Genomic DNA, 20,806 nt, shown 5'->3' with positions numbered 1-20,806 from the left:
CAACAATTCCATTCTAACCTATCACCATCTTTTCAAGGGCAACTGGGAATAGATACATCACCTTGCCAGTGATGCCCACATCCCAGGAAAAAGATACAAGTATTTTGAAAATTAACATGATCTCTGACGCCAGTAAAAACAAAAAACAGCAATGAAGTTTGTATATTGAAATGTTTTTAAAGTACTTAGTAAAATATTTTATATATTCACGTAGATTTCAACCAAAATCTCCATATTCCATAGTGACACAGACTCAGTGAAGCCCCTCTCCCCTCCACCTCCCACATATGCATTGTAATCAGAACCACTATGTATTCTCACACTTGCTCCTTTTCCCCCCAGTTAATTTACTAAGCAGCCTGGTCTTGCCAGCCCTACAGCAACACCGAGCTATTCTGAAGGCTCCACAAGCCCCTTCCTGCATAGCCACCATGGCCAGGAACTGGTGCTGATCCACTATAATCAGCTGAGACTAGGGTTAATCTGCATCATTCTCCAGCAAGGGCAGTAGAGTGGCGACGCTGATTGGTTCGTGGGAAAAATTTGCATAGGGGCAGTCACTGCTTCCAGAAAGTGGTTTGTGGAGGAACTGTTGTAAAGAGACAAAGAAAAACTTGCAAAAAGACGCTGTAACCTGATCAGCAGATAGGAAATATATGCTAAATTTGAAAAAGTAAACTTCAAAACGAAAAAAACAAAATCTGGAGTGTGGAGATGAGGGGAGACCTGATAGAAGTGTACAAGATTATGAGGGGCATGGACAGAAGATAGTCAGAAGCTTTTTCCCCAGGGTGGAAGAATCAATTACTACAGGGCATAGGTTTAATGTGCAAGAGGCAAAGTTTATAGGAGATGTATGAGGCAGATCTTTTATACAGAGAGTAATGGGTGCTTAGAACTTGTTGCTGGAGGTGGTAGTGGATGCACATAGAATCACATTGGATACAGTAATGACTTTTAAGGAGTGTCTTGACAAGCACATGAGTAGGATGGGAATAGAGCAATATGCTCCCCAGAATGGTAGGGGGTTTTAGTTAAGTCAGGCAGTATGGTCAGTTCCATGCTATGGTTCCAGGAAATGCCATTATCTTTACTGTCCAACAGCTATCCAATAGAGTCTCAATCACAGAGGACTGAAGGTCCACTTTTTAAGGACAACGGTCTCCAATTTTTTTAAGCACAAGATCACATAGCATCAAAATGCAGCACGAGATCTACTTTAAAAGTCTGACTTTACTAAAAGCCCCCAAAATATACTCATGCATAACATTCATCTATTTTTAGTATGCAAGGTGCTACACTGAGTGTTGATCATAGTTTGAGGTAGCCCATTCAATACAATCCATTAGATGGCCATCTGAGATGAGTATGATATTTGGACTTGGTGATTTTCATCTCACAGTGGTATGTGGAACCAAAATAGGCCTTCATCTTGGGTGCACATGATGTCAGAAGAGGATACAAGTTTAAAAATCTCCAGAAGTTTTAGTTCCTTGACCTAGCTTTCAGCTCTAAGCCATTTTGCATGATAATTATTTCCACATCAAGTCCACTGCTTTGTTCGAACATCTGAAGTTTTGCTGTCAGTTCTCCACCGTCCACTTGAAGAGGAGGATTTGAGACAAACAATGACTTGTTCCATCTCGTCTAAGTCCTGAAATCATCTGTTGAATTTATTTTCTAATTTGTTTAGGTGGACGCAGAATTTGTTTGGATGGAGCCTTTTCTGTTTGAGCTGTTAGATTTTCTCCAAACTTATGCTCAGTAATTTTGTTCTGTGACTGGGAGGACCACAGGTGTTGTTTCAACTTGAATACATTCACTGCACTAATCAACAAAGACAAATCTCTACCCATCCCCTGCAGTTCACAATTCAGCTCATACGAATTTGCACTGCGTCTGGGAAAAAAAACGCTAAGTCTACAACCAGGCATTACCTGGTTGCTGTATACCTCATTTCTTGATTTAATAAAAGGAAACAATTTCAAGGAGCAGATCTAAAAATCCTCAATTTAGCCATCTCACAAATGCATGAAGGATTAGCTTACTGGTGGTGCAATATAGTTTGAATAATAATTTGAACAAACAATGTTGCAGAGGTCTGGCATGAATCGAGTTGGCAATCTTGATAACAGCCATCATTACATGAGAAATGTCAACCTTGCTCACGGTAAATGACAAAAGAGGAGAATTCAAGGTCATTCTTGTAAAGTGCAACAAAGCTTGCATTGACAGTGCACCATCAGTTGTGAATGAAACCAGTTTCTTGATCAGAATTTTTTTCTCAGTCATACGTCTTTTAAATCGTTGTAGGTGTCCACACCTCATGTCCTTCTTTCCATTGGCAAAAAAAATCAAGAAGTCGTCTTTTGTTGCTGCATCTTTAAGTGAAGTGGGAATGAAAACAATCAGCTGATCATATCCATCATATCACCTAACTCAAACTGAAAGAAACATTGATACGTCTTGTGTATTTGCTGAGACACATCCTCGGACAACAATTTCACCTTTCTGGCTACTGTTGAAACACGAAGTGGCATGCCTCTTGATGGCTGTCATAATTTCATTTGGTCTTTAAAATCGTTGAACATTGTGTCAGCAGCAACCATCATAGTATCCTTGATAACTTCACCATTGGTAAACTGTTTGTTTTGCCAGCAGATAGCTAGTGCAAAAAGACATCTCTTTGATAACCTATGGCTACAGGCAAGGCTTCCAAAAGGTTGACTATTAAACTTGCAACATTCCTTTCAATCCCCAACTTTGTCTGAATGACACTGTTTAAAAGGCAACTTTTAAAATTTTGCATGCACTGTCCTGTGTTCCTGCCCTAAACTACCTCTTTTAGTTAAGGCTACACTGTTGATAGATGGCCTTACCTTTGACATTCGTAAAAGGAAATTCACTTTCCCATTCCTGGTGAAAATTGTAGGTTTTTGCCTTTTTGGAGGTCCCTGGCTCATCGCTAGTCATTTTGTCTTCATCCAGCATAATTCATTTTGACGCCAGCGATTCAATTAACTTGCCTGTTATCATGAGAAGCCAGAGTCCCATGCATTTTCAGCTGCAGTTTGGCAGCCAATGAGCCGATTCGCTCATCAATAAGAAATCCACGTCCTGCACATTTTCAGGATTGGTTCGACAGTCACCGGCAATTGACTTTGAGACTCCAAGATCTATCGGTCAATTGCGATCGACTATTGGAGACCATAGTTTTAAGAGAATGTTGAACAAGAGGTCAAACAGTGATTTATAAATATACACCAATGCCTAATTGTTCTCCTCAAGTATTGGTTCAGAATTTCAGTAGAGAGCCAGTACTTTACTTTATACCAGAAGAAATCAATTAATTTCCTGTGAATCCTGATGAAAAATTCAAGGAGAGGAACTAAAGTAACCAAATGGTATTAAAAGATGACAGGCACTAGGTTGTTCATGACTGACCACTATCTTTACAGAAAGGCAATTTGAGAAATGCTGAACAATGTCCAAAGACAAGTAGTGGCTGGGGAATTGCTCTTTTCCTCTTTTGATGGGAAAAGGGACTCAAAGTCCTTTTTATCACTTCCGTTTTGTTTCTTGACATCTGTGCTACTATGCAGAGCTCACACAGCAAAGATGTCTGAGACGTGGTTTGCAAAATTTCAACAGGAAAGATACAAATAATTCTAAAAGTATAGAATAAAACGATGGATTAATGAACATCAAGAGTGGCACATTCCATCAGTGGACCGATCAGATCATGGCTAATCTCCACTTCAATTCCATTTTCCCACCCTTCTGCTTCCTGATTTTACTCATAAATGATCTGGTTCTAACTAAATTCACTTCCCCTTGTTCTAGATTTCCTCATCAGAGGAAATAGTTTCTCTAAATCATTATTTATTTTATTTATTTTCTCTAAATCATTATTTACCATTATTTTATCATTTTTAAATATCTTAATTTTCTAATCTCAAGGGAACCAAGTTAAGTTTCTGTAACATGTTTTCATAGTTTAACTCTTTGAGCCTTGGTATAATTCTGCAAATATGCAATGAACCTGATCTAATAAGTTAACACAATAAAAAAAAACAAGCATCATTTTTGCGTAAATATTATTAGCTTACAAATCTAGTGCAATTACTATTTTCATTCTGCAAAAAAAAACTTACCTTTGAAACATGGACTGATTTTTGGATTTCTGGTTAAATTTATTCTGGAGTCCTAAAACAAAACAAACTGTTGAAATTGGAATTCCATGACCTTTAAATCAGACATTAAAAATAGCAAAACACGGAACCTTGTGGGACAACATATGCTATATTTGTAAAAATATGTACATCAGCAATTTAGTGGTGGTCTTTTATTATTTGTTTAAAAAAAACCTATGGGCAAGTTACCATATCTCACTTGTGCATAAAATAATGAGTAACATTTTATGATGCATCATACTGCAACATTTTAAATTACTAACAACATGAAGGTGAAATATCAATGGGAGAATGTCTAATAATGTTAATATATCTCAATATTCTGTACAACACAAAATTCACTTATTATTGTGGTATCTAATTTTGTACTTGATTACAAAATTTAATTAATCGTGCTTGACCTTTTTTCCCCCATAACACAGCTTTAATTACCCGAAGTGTTGCGGTATACTATTTTGATCAATTGCAACAAAAACAAAATATAACAATATACACAAAATACAGTACCTCAACTGACACCTTTGAAATTAACGTAGGTAAAACTGTATATAAACTATAAATAACGGACACCTCCAGTTCTGTAATTCAATGAGTTTTGAAGAAGTCAAGAAAATTGAAGTAATTCACATCGGTTAGCCAAGCGTCAGGATTAGATTATAACCACTAGGTGGCAGAATATGTTTGTTCATCTATAGACTTTTGATCAGTTTCACGAAAACATCCACTTCGTTAATCTAGTAGTGCTGTAGTGCTACAGGTCTTCACTGAACAATAGGGAGGCCCAGGATAATATTATTAGCATGAATATAATCAATTTTTAAATCTTATAATACAAACCCAAACATATTAGCACAGCTGCCTTCTCACTAATTATAGTCAAGTGCATTTCTCTAAAAATATATTTTTTCTTAAAATTAATAAAACGTGACACAAATTAGAACTATGTTTAGATGTCAGCTTCAATTCCAAATAGCACTCTTCTTCTGAGTCAGTAAGACCTGATATTTGAGTTTCAATCCAGAGACTTGAGCACATAATCTAGGCTGACAATTCAGTGTAGCGACAATGTTTCTCAGTTAAAACGTTCAGCTGAGAAGACATATAGGGCTTCAGTTTGATGCAACAGGTATAATACCACTATTTTGAATTAATATTAAAAATGGATCCAGGGTATATTTAACACAGACTACTGGAAACAAGACATCTGAAACTTCCAAATATTTATTATTAACTATTTACAACCATGTACAGGGACAGTTATGCATGAGGTTCCTTCCCGAGGCAACTGAATTCCAGAGACATGTGATCTGACATCACCAGCTATAAATCCTTTATACTACATTTCTCCACCCCTCCGCCACCCTCAAGTCTTTCAGTCAGGTCTACTTACACATCCTACCTCCCACTATCCCTCCTTCACAGGCTTCTATGCCAGTGATGTAAATTGTCCAGTTTTCAGCTCTGGAGGGTGTATGATCTCCATATTCTTCCTGAAATGCACTTAAATCAGTAGAGATTTTAGTTTCTAGTGTACAGTATAAAATTAACGGATGCCCTCTTTGCCTTTGCAACCCTTTAGAGATTGTGCTGCTGGAATGAAACTTGGTTAGCTTCTTTTTAAGATTTGTATGGGCCTGCAATCTTCCAATACAGTAAATTTGTTGCTTTGCAGAAGCATTAACTGCTAAAGTACATTTAGTGATTCTTGTCCCCTAAACAAACTGTTTGCCTTCCCAATGCCACATTCAAGAATGAATCTGATGGACAAGTGAAAGAATGAAGATTATTCTCAAGTAGAGTTACTATGCTTCTGTCAATACGACAGGGCTTATTTTGCTGTTTGCAATTGTTTGGCCTGTGCACACACTGTTTCACATCAATGTGAGTTTGTTGTTCATGAGTTATGGTATTGAGAGCTTCAGCTGTCAAGACAACATCTGGAATAGAACTGAATGTCATCTTGGGTCCTGTTATTCAATAGTGCTGTACTGGGTCAGATAGTCATTCTACTGCCTCTACTAGATTCAGAGAAGTTACGCTTCCGTACAATGTCTGAAGTGTGTGCAAGATCAGTAGCTAGTATAAGTTTCAGTTACATCCTATTCAGTCTTAACTTCAGGGCTTGGGAGTCAGCTTTCTGTTCTGCACTTCTCTCCATGGCTTCTATTGTTGGTCATTATTTGTAAAAGTCAGTGCCTATACTAGGTTGTTCCATGTCATCATGGTCTTTACCAGAATGGCCCGATGGATTGGCATCCTGGTCACATTCATTATGAATGCTCTGGTAACTGGTGGTCTGGCCTTCTTCTTCATCCATCTTCTCCCCAGAGTAATACAAGTTCCAGAATATCCTCCTGTGGTTGCACATGTGGAGTTTTTGGTATGGGGACTAGTTTAAACTATCCTGAGTCAACTTGCATTTCCACTGATTATGGATAACTCAGTAAATTCTCAGTCATTATATTGACATGTGGCACTCATTTGCCCTTGCACCTCTGGACTGTGAAATCAAGTCACAGACGGCTGGGGAAATTCACGCTTCAGCCACGATATCGGATCAGAAATAATGCACATGTATTCACCTAGTCCAACTTGAAATCAATTTTGTGGCCATTGACGATGATATTTGTATTCCAGTAGGTTGCAATTTCACCAAAGAAAGGCACTTTGTGCTCCTCTGTACCTTCTATTTCCTGGATACCATGTAATCAGATAGATTGCCCATTGCATATTTGAATAGGAGGCTTGCTGTTGTGGTGTACCGCTTTAAAATGAGCCTGTCTCCAGCAGGCAAGACTCATTGAGTCTATGATGAGCAATCATAGTATGGTTGAGTTTTTGATGCAGATGGAGGATGAGAAAGTAGTGTCCCAAACCTATATCCTCTGTTTGAACAGAGGGGAGTACAATAGGATGAGAGAGGAATTTGCAAATGTAGATTGGGGGTGCAGATTGGTTGGTAGGACGGCTGAGGAACATTGGAGGATCTTTAAGGAGATCTTTTTCGGTGCTCAGCAGAAATATATTCCGACAGTAACAGAGGAATGTAGAAGGGATAACCAGCCGTGGTTATCGAAGGAAATAAAGGAGAGTATTAAATTAAAAGCTGATGCAGAGTGGCTAAAATAGTGGGCGATTAGAAGATTGGGAAAGGTTTTAAAAAAATCAACAAAGAATGACTAAGAAGTTGATAAAGAAAGGAAGGATAGACTATGAAGCTAAACTAGCACTAAGTATAAAAAAGGACAGCCAGAGTTTTTACAAATATATAAAGAAGAGGAAGCTGGCTAGAGTGAATGTTGGACCCTTAGAGGATGAAAGGGGGGGATTTAGTGGTGGGAGACGAAGAAATGGCTGAGGCCTTAAGTAAGTTTTTTGCCTCGGTCTTCACGGAGGAGGACGCAAAAAGTTTGCTGGATATTAAAGATAGAAGGATGGTAGGAGTTGAGGGCTTGAATGCGATTACTCTCACTAGAGAGGTAGTGCTTGATGGATTAAGGGGACTGATGGTGGACAAGTCCCCAGGACCGGATGGAATGCATCCCAGTGTTCTGAAGGAAATGGCAGAGGTGATAGTGGATGCCTTAGTGATTATTAACCAAAATTTACTGGATTCCGGGAAGTGCCGGAAGATTGGAAAACGGCTAATGTTACGCAGCTGTTTAAAAAAAAAGTAGCTGACAAAAGGCAGGGATTTATAGGCCGGTTAGTTTAACATCTATAGTTGGAAAAATGCTTGAATCCATCATCAAAGGAGTTCTATGAGGATGTGTCTAGGGCGGTGGATAGAGGAGAGCCGGTGGATGTGGCCTTTCTTGATTTTCAGAAGGCATTTGACAAGGTACCTCACAAGAGGTTATTGCAGAAGGTCAGGGGACATGGAGTTGGGGGTAGGGTGTTAGCGTGGATAGAGGATTGGTTGCCAAATAGGAGGCAGAGAGTGGGGGTCAATGGGTGGCTATTCGGATTGGCGGTTGGTGACTAGTGGAGTGCCCCAGGGGTTGGTGCTGGGACCTCAGCTATTTACCATTTATATAGATGATCTGGAGGAGGGAACCGAGCGTATAGTGTCGAAATTTGCTGATGACACCAAAATTGGTGGAACGGCAAACTGTGCGGAGGGTGTGGAGAGTCTACAGAAGGATCTAGATAGGCTGGGCGATTGGGCCAGGAAATGGCAAATGGAATTTAATGTTGGCAAGTGCGAGGAGGTCCACTTTGGTAGGAATAATGGTAGGAAGGATTATTACTTACATGGCGAAAAACTACAGCAGGCGACGGTGCAGAGGGACCTCGGGGTCCTTGTGCATGAGTCGCAAAAACCCAGCATGCAGGTACAGCAGGTGGTCAGGAAGGCGAATGGGATGCTGGCCTTCATAGCGAGGGGGATTGAATATAAAAGTAGGGAGGTCTTGCTGCGGCTGTATAGGGCATTGGTGAGGCCGCAGCTGGAGTACTGTGTGCAGTTTTGGGCGCCGTACTTACGCAAGGATATTTTGCCCTTGGAGGGAGTGCAGAGGAAGTTTACTAGGCTGATGCCGGAGTTGAGGGGGTTGAGCTATGAAGAGAGGCTGAATAAACTAGGCTTGTACTCGTTAGAGTTTAGAAGAATGAGGGGAGATCTCATTGAGACATATAAGATGATGAATGGGATGGATAGGATAGAGGTGGAGAGACTCTTCCCGCTCAGAAAGGACAGTAGGACTAGGGGGCACAGCCTCAAGACAAAGGGGGGTGCGGTTTAGAACGGAGTTGAGGAAGAATTTCTTCACTCAAAGGGTGGTGAATCTCTGGAATTCTCTGCCCGTTGAAGTGGTGGAGGCTACCTTGCTAAATATTTTTAAGAAGCGGGTTGATGGGTTTTTGATAAGAGAGGGGATTAGGGGTTATGGGGAGAGGGTGGGAATGTGGAACTGAGCCACGACAGATCAGCCATGATCTTATTGAATGGCGGAGCAGGCTTGAAGGGCTAGATGGCCTACTCCTGCTCCTATTTCTTATGTTCTTATGTTCAAAGAAGAAATAGCGAGGCACCTAGAAAGGAATGGTTTGATAGAGCAGGCGCAGCACGGATTCGTTAAGGGGAAGTCATGTTTGACGAATTTATTGGATTTCTATGAGGATGTGACTAGTGCGGTAGACAGAGGAGAACCGGAGGATGTGGTGTTTCTAGATTTTCAAAAGGCCTTTGATAAGGTGCCTCACAAAAGGTTGCTACAGAAGGTTAGGGTGCACGGAGTTGGGGGTAAGGTGTTAGCGTGGATAGAGGACTGGTTGTCTAATAGGAGGCAGAGAGTTGGTATCAATGGGTGCTATTCTGATTGGCAGTTGGTGACTAGTGGAGTGCCGCAGGGATCAGTGCTGGGGCCTCAGCTATTTACCATTTATATAGATGATCTGGAGGAGGGGGCTGAGTGTAGGGTGACGAAATTTGCTGATGACACGAAGTTGAGTGGAAAAGCAAATGGCGCGGAGGGTGTGGAAAGTCTGCAGAGGGATCTGGATAGGCTGAGCAAGTGGGCAAGGACCTGGCAGATGGAGTACAATGTTAGCTAGTGTGAGGTTATCCACTTTGGCAGAAATAATAGTAGGGGGGGATTACTATTTAAAGGGCGAAAAGCTGCAGCATGCTACAGTGCAGAGGGACCTGGGGGTCCTTGTGCATGCATCACAAAAACCCAGTCTGCAGGTGCAGTAGGTGATCAAGACGGCTGGCCTTTATAGCGAGGGGGATGGAATATAAAAGCAGGGAGGTCTTGTTGCAACTGTACAGGGTACTGGTGAGGCAGCAGCTGGTGTATTGTGTGCGGTTTTGGTTGCCGCACTTGCGCAAGGATATATTGGCCTTGGAGGGAGTGCAGAGGAGGTTCACTAGGCTGATACCAGAGATGAGGGAGTTGGACTATGAAGAGAGACTAAATAGACTGCGTCTGTACTCGTTGGAGTTTAGAAGGATGAGGGGGGGATCTTATAGAGACGTATAAGATAATGAAGGGGATGGATAGGGTAGAGGTAGAGAGATTCTTCTTGCTTAGAAAGGATAGCAGGACTAGACGGCACAGCCTCAAGATAAGATGGGGCGGGGAGGGGCGGGATGCAGTTTAGATCTGAGTTCAGGGGGAACTTCTTCACTCAAAAGGTGGTGAATCTCTGGAATTCTCTGCCCGTTGAAGTGATGGAGGCTACCTTGCTAAATATATTTAAGTCACGGGTAGATAGGTTTTTGACAAACAAGGGAATTAAGTGTTATGGGGAGAAAGCGGGAAAGTGGAACTGATCCACTTCAGATCAGCCATGACCTTACTGAATGGTGGGGCAGGCTCGAAGGGCTAGATGGCCTACTCCTGCTCCTATTTCTTATGCTCTTATGTTTGTATCATATCTCTGTATGGTTGGTTTTTTTGTGCTTAAGAGATTATTGGATAATGCCAGTGATCACCTTCTCTTTGGCCTGGATCTGCTTTGTAGTGGGAGTGCTGGTACGTCTATTGCTCACGCACTGGACTGTGTCAATAGTCTGAATCCACAAAAGCTTGCTATCACCCTTGGTTAAAATTTGGTTCTGCTTCTGAAACTCAGCCTGTCTCATTAATTGAGCTATGTATTATTAGCTTTCCTCTGGACTGCAGAAAGCTAAATACGGCTTTGTCTATAATAGTGCATCTCTAAAGACTAAAATATGAATTGAAGACCTTAATAACCTCTTCATAGGCAGCTGTGTGCTCATTAACACCCTGTCCTATTCAAATGTCATCTCTGCCACTGATGGACTAGAGGAGTATCCTAAGCTGCTCTTTACCAGACTTCTGTGCTAATCCTGAAGCAGCCCCCTATATCTGCTGAATTTGTGGCCCCAGTTTGTCCAGTGTGCTGCATAGTTGGGGCCTTTCATGTGGTCACAGAAATCAGGTAGAGGTAGGGCTTTTTCTATGGTAAGTTAATCAACTGTTTTGGGATTCCATTGGTTCTTTTCTTTTTAATTAATTGTTGCAGTCGTTCCCTTGCTGCGTATTCCTGATGGCTTTCACTTTCTTGCTACCAGCAGTTTAGTCAGGGATCCTTGTGCATCAGTTAATTTACTGTTGCCACCATGAAGTAACATCAGAAATGGGTCCAGGGTATAATTTACAGAGGCTACTGGAAACAAGGCATTCAAGAACTTCTAAATGTTTATTAACGCTTTACAAACATGTATGGGGACAGATAACAAGGCTCCTTTCTGAGGTATCTCCAAGTTACATAGACTCATGATCTGAAATCACCGATCATGTACAATAGCTATTAGCATAATACCTATTAACCCATTCTACTATATATTTGATGAACATTAGGAGAGTTCTCCTATTGTCTACATCAACATCAAAACAAAACATGTAATTTATAACACTTTTTGTAAACTTGCTCTGCAAGAATTGGCTAACACATTTATTGAAGTTATTACAGTAATTACACTACATACAAATTGACTGAAGTGCTGTGGGGCTTTGTCAAGGTTTCGTCGACTTAAACCAGTAGATTTAAATCAAGCGTTCAATGGTTCACTCATCGTCACCATAGCCTTAGTGGAGTTGTCGTCATCACCTTGTTTCTTCAAGCCTCCCTCAGTCTACATCTCAATGTTATTCACTCATCCAATTTTTTTCTTCCTCTTTTGTTACAAGGGTATCAGGATATCAATCTGCTTCCAATCTTGGCTATCCTTCTCCCTAACTGTACTTGACATCCCTTTTCATTCCTAAACTTCTACTTTTTATCTAAACCAATCATTTGTCTTTCTGTCCACCCAGCTGATTTGGTGCATTCTCCATCATACCCACATTTCAGTAGTTTTGATCCTCCTCTCATCCTCTTAAGAGTGTAACCCTTACATCCATAAAGTGCAACACTCCACACTACTGACTGTACTGGACATTTTTTTTTAAACTTCATGCTGATGCTTTTGAACTCCCAGACTCTATTTTAGTCACTGTTCATGCCTCTTCCTGTAATCAATCTAACCTGAATTCCATTCTTAGATGCAACATTGAGGCTTATCATCAGCCCATGGTCCTACAATTGGTCTACTGCCTCTATTTTAGTGCTTCCACACTTGACTTTTCAATTGCCATTTAGGCCCAACTTACAAAAGGGTGAAATGTCCCCATGTAATCTGGAGCTGGTGTAATTTTGGCATGTGAGCAAAGGGTAACTGGCAGCCAAGTGAAAGAGGTCTAGGATGCTAGAACTGGCTCTCAGCGACATAGTTTCACATTGGGAGATTCTCGTAGAAGCTTGATTGCATACAGTTGGTCAGATCTCGAGCAGAGTTTTTGCATTTGAGGGACAAGTAGAGTGCTCAAGGTTTGATAACTGAGAATTAGTGAAAAATGAAATGGAAGATAGAGTGTGGCACAGCTGCAAAGATTAAAAGAGCTGAATCCAGGGACAAAGTTGTGGGGGACCTGGAAACGTGTGCCTTCTGCAAAAATAATGGTCCATTTTGTTGTTATTCCTATTAAAAGGGATGACCTCGTGCTGACCAACATTGTACTCCATCTGCCGGACCCTTGCCCACTCAGATTATCCATAATTGTTTTGCAGACTTGCAGAGTGTGTCCTCTGCACACTTCACTGTACTACTCATCTTAGTGCCAGCTGCGAATTCTGACACACTACACTTGGTCCCCAACTCCAAATCATCTATATAAAATCATAAATATTTGCAGTCCCAATACTGATCCCTGAGTCACATCATTGATCGCCAACCAGAAAAACACCCATTTATCCCCACTCTTTGCTTTCTGTTAGTTAACCAATACTATTATATCACTCATAACACTGTGCACCTTTATCTTAAGCAGCAGACTTTGGTGCAGCACCTTGTCAAATGGCTTCTGGAAATCCATTGTTTCCCCACTGTCTATCACACTCCTAATGTGTTCAAAGAACTCCAGTAAATTCATTAAACATGACCTATTTTTCATATGAACCCATGCTGCTTCTTCCCAATGGGACAATTTCTATCCAGATGTCTCACTATTTCTTCCTTGATGATCATCAATTCAAGTATTTTCCCCACTACAGAAATTAAGCTAACTGGCCCATAGTTACCTGCCTTTATCTACCTTTGTCACATTTGCTGTTTTCCAATCTGCGGGAACCACCCCAGAGTCCAGTGAATTTTACTATATTACTACATTTGCTATTTCCCCTGCCAGCTCTTGTAGTACCCTGGGATGCATTCCATCACGGCCAGGAGACTTTTCTACCTTTAGCACCATTAGTTGGCCCAACACTACCTCTTTAGTGAGAGTGATCATTTCTAGGTCCTCACCTGCCACAGCCTTCTTGACATCAATTTCTGGCATGTTATTTGTCTTCCATTGTGAAGACCGATAAAATACCTGTTCAATGCCTCGGCTATTTCCTCATTTCCAGTTATAACAACCCCCTTCTCATTGTCTAAAGGACCAATGTTTACTTTAGCCATTCTTTTTGTTTCATATATTTATAGAAATTTTTGCAATCTTTTTATATTCTGAGCTAGTTTACTCTCATAATCCATTTTACATTTTGTAGCTTTCTTCGTGGCTTTCTGTTGACCTTGAAAGATTTCCAATCCTCTAGTTTCTTACTAATCTTTGCCACTTTGTATGTATTTTCTTTCAATTTGATACCCTCCTTTATTTCCTTAGGTACCTATGGCTGATTGCCTCTTTTCCTACAGTTCTTCCTTATCACATATATACTTTTGCTGAGCACAGCAAAAAACCATTTTGAAAGTCCTCCACTATTCCTCAGTTGTCCCACCATAAAGTTTTTTCTCCCAGTCCACCTTAGCCAACTCCTCTCTCATTCATTGTAATCTCCTTTGTTAAAGCACAAGACACTAGTATTGGATTTTACTTTTTCACACTCCATCTATATTTTAATTTCAATCATACTGTGATCGCTCCTTCCAAGAGGATCCTGTGAGATCATTAATTATTCCTGTCTCATTACATGGGACCAGACTAGGAAAGCTTGCTTCCTCGTAGGTTCCATCACATACTGTTCAAGGAAACTATCGCAGACACATTGTATGAACTCCTCTTTAAGGCTACCTTGACCAACCTGGTTTGACCAATCGACATATAAATTAAAATCCCCCATGATAATTGCTATACCATTTTCACACACATTGATTATTTCCTTGTTTATTGCTCCCCCACTGTGGTGTTATTATTTGGTTGCCTATATACTACGCCTATCAGTGACTTATTCTCCTCAATTTCTAATTTCCACCAAATGGATTCAACCTTTTTTCCATAGAACCTATATCATCTCTCATTACTACCCTTATATCATCCTTAAACATCAGGATTCTATAATAAGAATGCCATGTTTAAGTATTTAAATTGGCAAAAATGTTAATTTGTTTTCGTTATAGTTAACCTGTATTCTTAAATAAAGCCTATCTTAATAAAAGCTTCCTAGTGGGTCAATAGAACCAAACTTGGAGCAGAGCACCTTATTTATGCTCATACAAAAATAGAGAGAAAGGATTCTGACTTAGAGGCATTTAGTCATAATCCCACAGATGGTAACATCGTACCATTGGCTCCTCTGCCAAGCACTTACACTAAATGTCTGAACCTGTAGTTCCTCTCATACTGAGCAGGATTACTATTGCAACAACACTTTTTATCATCAATAGGGTAAAACTAAAACTAGAGGTCTAGGATAACTTCTAATGTATCTTGGAGGTTCTAATCTGATCCCTAATACTACACATTGCCTATTCATGTTTAATTTATGTTGAATAAGTTATAAAAAGTGAAAGTGTCCATTGGTTTATCGCCAGGGTCATTTAGTAAATTTAATTATTTTAATTTGTTGGTCTCCATGAGTAAAAAGCACCCCCCCCCAAAAACAGACCTACTCATTCCAGTCTAAGTATCTTTATGGTGATTAAGTCTCAATTACCCATAAACCACCTCTTTGGCACTGAAAATTAACTTGTACAAGCATATCAACGCTTCTTCATTCATCAACAGCAATAGCCGAGATTGACGTTGTTATTCCACATGAACAGGCACCAGTCTGGAGGATTGCTAACAAGACTGTTCCACAGGCACTGAGAGACTACAGAACGTATCATCAACATTATCACTGTTACACACTCCAGCACGGGGTCAGCAGCCAATAGCAACTTTGGAATTAAAGAAAACCACAACAGAAACACAATACAGAGAGCAGGGTGGCACCCGTAATCCTCAAAGCAAAATGGCCAGGATGTTAGATGGCAGGGTTGGGATGGGTAGAGGGGGCGGCGAGGGGGCAAGGGAGGAGTTGACGAGAGAAGGAAAAGTTGAAACACTGGGAAGGCTAGCGGAAAAGAACAATTGGGATGTGGGAGATCAGGGCTCTGTCCCTTCAGTTTGTGGTCAGCTCCGAGACATATCCCTTCACTACGCCCACCACTCCTAGTTGAGTGGGTAGGGCCGATACCGCTCGGGCGGAGGCTGGTAAATTGTTACCCCAGCTCATGGAAGTCGGTGTTTCTAATTTGGAGGCCCAGAGTCCTTAAAAAAAGTGACGAGCAGCTCTGGAGCAGATGGGGCGATGAGCAGTCGGAGGCTTCCTCAGCTACGTCCATGGATAGTTCGCTGGCAAAAGTAAGGACGAGATTGGAAAGGCTCTTCCCGCTCAGAAAGGACAGTAGGACTAGAGGGCACAGCCTCAAGATAAAGGGGGGGGCGGTTTAGAACGGAGTTGAGGAGAAACGTCTTCACTCAAAGGGTGGTGAATCTCTGGAATTCTCTGCCCGTTGAAGTGGTGGAGGCTGCCTCGTTAAATATATTTAAGACGCGGGTTGATAGGTTTTTGATAAGCAAGGGGATTAAGGGTTATGGGGAGAGGGTGGGAAAGTGGAACTGAGCCACGACAGATCAGCCATGATCTTATTGAATGGCGGGGCAGGCTCGAGGGGCTAGATGGCCTACTCCTGCTCCTATTTCTTATGTTATGTTCTTCACAGAAATATTTTAAAAATTTAACTTTTTTTTTCCTATCCCATACCTGGGTCTTCATCCAACTTCTCTTTCCTTCTTTATTTCCCTTTCTGCAACTAAACTGACATTGAATTGAATATTCCAATTTATATTTCCTGTTTCAAACATTGCATTGTTTTGGTATATTATGATTTTGCAATTTGATGCATAATATACAGCTGTGTGACCTGTACTTGGGTCCCACATGCCCTGTAGTGGGCTCTAGTCTTTTTGGATGGTTAGACGATAGGAGTTTGCCATGCAAACACCCATAGAAGCCCTATGGGCCTTGGACAAGTGCCTGTTCTGAGCAATTAGTCCACAAAAGGCCATACTTTTCTTAATCAAGGTGATTTTGTGGTGTGCCTCATTAGTTAAACTTGCTCACTCACAGTTAGATTTTTAAATATTTGTCAACCATTTTTTTAAAAAATACCCACATTAAAGCAAAATATTGTGGATGTTGGAATTGTGAAATACAAACAGAAAATGCTGGAAAACTTAGCATATCTGGCAATTATGGTTCAGTCTCCACAGAACTGACAGTTGAATCCATATGACATTTTTTCAGAGCCATGATCATTCTGGAAGTCATACAAATTTGAAATGTTAACTCTGTTTCTCTCTGCCAGATCTGCTGACATTTTCCAGCATTTGCTGCCTGTCCCCAACTGCCCTTGAACTGAGTGGCTTGCTAGGCAATTTCAGAGATCAGTGACAAGTCAATTACACGATTGTGGGTCTGTAGTCATGTGTACTGGGCAGGTTTTAATGACATCACCCTCACCATTACTGGGACTAGCTTTCAATTTCAGATTTTCTGAATTTGAAATTATTCAAATCCCAAAAGCTTCCATGGTAGAGTTTGAACCTATGCCCAGATTACTAATCCAGTGATATTACCATTATTGCCCAAATTGGTGGAAGGGCAAGCTAACAATGGCATAGCAAAGGCAATATCACACTGTGGCTTTGATAAATGACAGTGTTTCTTGTTCACCAATGAGATTTAAAATTGAGAAACAGAGGAAGGACTAAGAAGGGTGAATTCATATAATTTGTATAATCACGTACAAAAACAACAAAATAAATTGGTTTAAAAGGGAAAAGAAGAGAAAGGACAAAGTATAAAAATTTTACTTTGAAATATCTAAAACAAGTCAAAACCTGAAGGAATGAGACATACATTTTGCTCACTTTCTGGACAAGTGAGGTTTATTTTCAGTTATTAACTGTCACCTCATTAAAAACATACTTGCAATATTAATTACTACATTCAACTTTTCCTGGCAAATTTACAACTGCAAACAGCAGAACTTTCCAAGGCATTTCACAACATTATAAAGCAAAATTTGCACTGAAACATATTGTAGTGGTGCAGATGAACAAAAGTTTAGCCAAAGAGGTAGGTTTTAAGAAGTAAAGAAAGATAAAGAGGCAGTGGAGTTTAGGGTGGAATTTCAGAGCTGAGAGCCTTGGCAGCTGAAGGCACAGCCACCAATGTTCGAGCAACTGGGGATGCTCACGAGGTCATATTTTAAAAAGCACCAACTTCTTGGAGGGCTGAAGGAGATCAGAGATACAGAAGAGCAAGACTTTGGAGGGATTTGAAAACAAGGAGCAGAATTATAACATCCATGTGTTGCTTAACTGAAAACCAATGTAGGTGAGCAAGCACAGGGACGATAGAGAAAAGGTCTTGATTGCGGTATGTTCATTGTTACCTTGAGGTTCCTTTATTATGTTGTTACTGTTAATTGTGTCTCATTGCAGGCTACTAGGTCTGGAATAGCCTTCTCCCTGGTTGGTGCTGAAATGTTCCACTCTTTAAGAAATTGTCCCAAATATACTTGATGAACTCATTTTCCAGGCAACCTTTGCCAATCTGATTGTCTCAAGCTACACATAAATTAAAGCCACCCATGATTATTGCAGACTAAAAAAAAAAACAGAAAATGCTAGAAAAATTCAGGTCAGGCAGCATCCGTGCAGAGACAAAGTGTGTTAATGTTTCAAGTCAATATGACTCTTCTTCAGAGGCAAAGTGAGGGAGAATGTGATGGATAATATATTGTATAAGATTAGTTAGAGCAAAGTAGGTTAGTGATAGGTGGGAGAAACGAGAGATCGCCACAAAGAGATGTAGGGTGAAGACTCTAACAGGTCATACACATTTATTTAAATTTGTGACAACAATTCATCAATTTTATTATGCATCTTGCATACATTCAGGTGCAAAACCATTAACTTTGCATTGCACATTTGCAACCTCTGGCTTTAACTGCAGGTGCATGTTCTGTCCCTCCTAGCCATAATCTGGTAATTATCACCCAAATTGCTACCCTGCCTTATTACCCTTTATTTCCCTTTAATTTACCAAATTTCCCAGATAATGAACCCTTCCTTCCACTATTTAGTTTAAACCTTCCCTAATGCCCTTGTTATATAACTAGTCAGACCATCCCCAGCAGTCTTGGGGTAGCCATACCCTATAATTCAGCTCCAACTTTTCCAACTACTAATGACAAAACCCTGTAAATCAAAACCCATTTCTCTATCAGTCTTCCAGCATTCATTGCTCTAATCTACTCAGTGCCAATTTACCAGTGGTTCAGGTTATTGCCTTTATCTTTGAGGTTTTGGATTTTTAGTGCAATAGCTTCTCCAGAGAATGCTTTGCACACAATCTCTCAAACAAAGATGAATGCCCAATATTGACCAAGGCTGATGGGCAGTACAGTGGCACTGCTACTTCACAGCACCAGGGACCACAGCTCAGTTTTAGCCTCAGGTCACTATCTGCATGGGGGTTGCACATTCTCAGCATCTGCGGGGTTTCCTCCAAGTGCTCCAGTTTCCTCCCATAGTCCAAAAATGCACAGATTAGGTTGACTGGCCTTGCTAAGTTGACCCTAGTATCAGAGCAGAGTAAATACGTGACGTTTGCGGGGATAGGGCCTGGGTGGGATTGCGGTGGGTGCAGATTCAATGGGCCAACTGGCCTCCTGTTGCACTGTAGGGTTCTATGATTCTAAAGGATTCTACAAGGTGAAGTGCACGGTAAGGGACACGCTGCTCTTTTCACTTAACAGCACCCCAGCCCTGTCGTGTTAGCCCAGCTACCAGAGTAGCCTGCCAACCTTTTAACCTCCGCTATCCTCTCACCTGATCCTCAGAGTGCTGGAACCCCGGTTTGAACTGTTCCACGCTCCCATATCCAGTGTCAGCTACCCTCCTCCTACACTCTGCCTCCGTATTGCCGAGGTAACGGCGTTTTAAGCGCTCGACAATGGAGTCCAGGGCCTGATCGTCGTTACTCCCCATAACGCTGCTAGCCAGCTCCATGACAACCGTTCGAATTTCGAGCCCCCTGAACCGGAACTTCCGGCTCTTCAGAGGTCAAAGGGTGGCTAGTCGCCATGGCGACGGCCATTTCAGCACCTGGACCCGCGCCGGTTTGTTAAATCCCCACTCCTAAGTGGAGAGCAATTACATTTCAATGAACACAGCATAAAATGTATGGAACCGGTTGGAAATTATGATGTTGGACCGGTGATCCAGAGGATTCGGAGTTAATTCAATTAAAAAGTCCGGATCACCCTCTTAATAAGGAAATTGCTTCACCCAGAGTTTCACAGCAACGAAAGAGGCCGTTCGGCCCATCATGTCCGTGTAGGCCATCAAACATCTTGCTGTTCTAGTCCCATTTTCCCCCCCTTTGGCCTGAAGCCCTGTGTGCAGTGGTATTTCAAATGCTCATCTAAATACTTCTTAAACGTTGGCACGTTCCCGCTTCTGCCATCCTTTCAGAGTTCCAGATTCTCAACACCCTCTGGGTAAAAACTTCTTGCATAAACTTCCTACCTCTTAAGGATCAATGTCCAGGGGCATGGATTTTTTTTATTATTCATGGGCCATGGGCATTACTGGCTGGCCCACATTTATTGCTCTTGAGAAAATAATGGTGAGTCGTCCTCTTGAAACACTGCAGTCCTCATGCTGTTGATTGACCCACAACGCCATTAGGGGAGAAATTCCAGGATCTTGACTCAATGACTGTAAAGGAATAGCAATATATTTCCAAGTCAGATGATGAGTAGCTTGGAGGGGGATTTGGTGGTCTTCCTATGTATCTGCTGCCCTTGTTCTCCTAAATGGAAGTGGTCATGGGGTTGGAAGATGCTGTCTAGCAGGTAATTCACCTAAGATCCTTAAAGTTCCTTCCTGTCCACCTTAGCTAGTCCCTTAGTTTATACACCTCAATCAAGTCCTTCTCCTCCCCTCCCCTCTCTGCTCCAGAGAAAAGAACCCCAGCCTCTCCAGCTAGCTGAAACAATCCAGGCTAAGGGTATATCCACTTAGTCTAAAGTGACATCCCTAATAAGGAAAAAATTTAGTCAGTACTCAAGTTTTTCCCATCCTTTTTCCCCAAAATGATCTCAATGAGTCAGAAATTAGCTTGAATATACCAGTTGGCCCCTCAAGCTTACTTTATTGACTGGTAAAGTAATAGAAGATCGAGTTGCAACCTTTCCTGCCTGCACCACCACTCAACACACCTTTGATCCCTTATTCAAAAATATAAAATTTTCTTCTATAATA

General features: G+C 41.1%; 1 protein-coding gene across 2 annotated transcripts in view; it reads right to left on the bottom strand.

The window, feature by feature from the left end:
* The window catches only part of LOC145349003 (coiled-coil domain-containing protein 138-like), an 86,749-nt gene extending 67,187 nt beyond the window's left edge, over positions 1 to 19,562 (bottom strand). For both annotated transcript variants that reach the window (XM_080197198.1, XM_080197199.1), the window contains exons 1-2: positions 19,370 to 19,562; positions 4,155 to 4,206 (exon numbers count right to left, since the gene is read on the bottom strand). In XM_080197198.1, coding sequence (XP_080053324.1) covers positions 4,155 to 4,206; positions 19,370 to 19,549 — 232 coding nt within the window. In that variant the 5' untranslated portion in view covers positions 19,550 to 19,562. The remainder of the gene's footprint in view (positions 1 to 4,154; positions 4,207 to 19,369) is intronic.
* Positions 19,563 to 20,806: the final 1,244 nt, after the last annotated feature.

This window comes from Carcharhinus amblyrhynchos, chromosome 10 (assembly GCF_965287045.1).
Source record: "Carcharhinus amblyrhynchos chromosome 10, sCarAmb.v2.hapA, whole genome shotgun sequence".
Classification (NCBI taxonomy): Eukaryota; Metazoa; Chordata; class Chondrichthyes; order Carcharhiniformes; family Carcharhinidae; genus Carcharhinus; species Carcharhinus amblyrhynchos.
The sequence above is the reverse complement of the archived record's forward strand: the minus strand, read 5'-3'. Positions and strand labels throughout refer to the sequence as shown.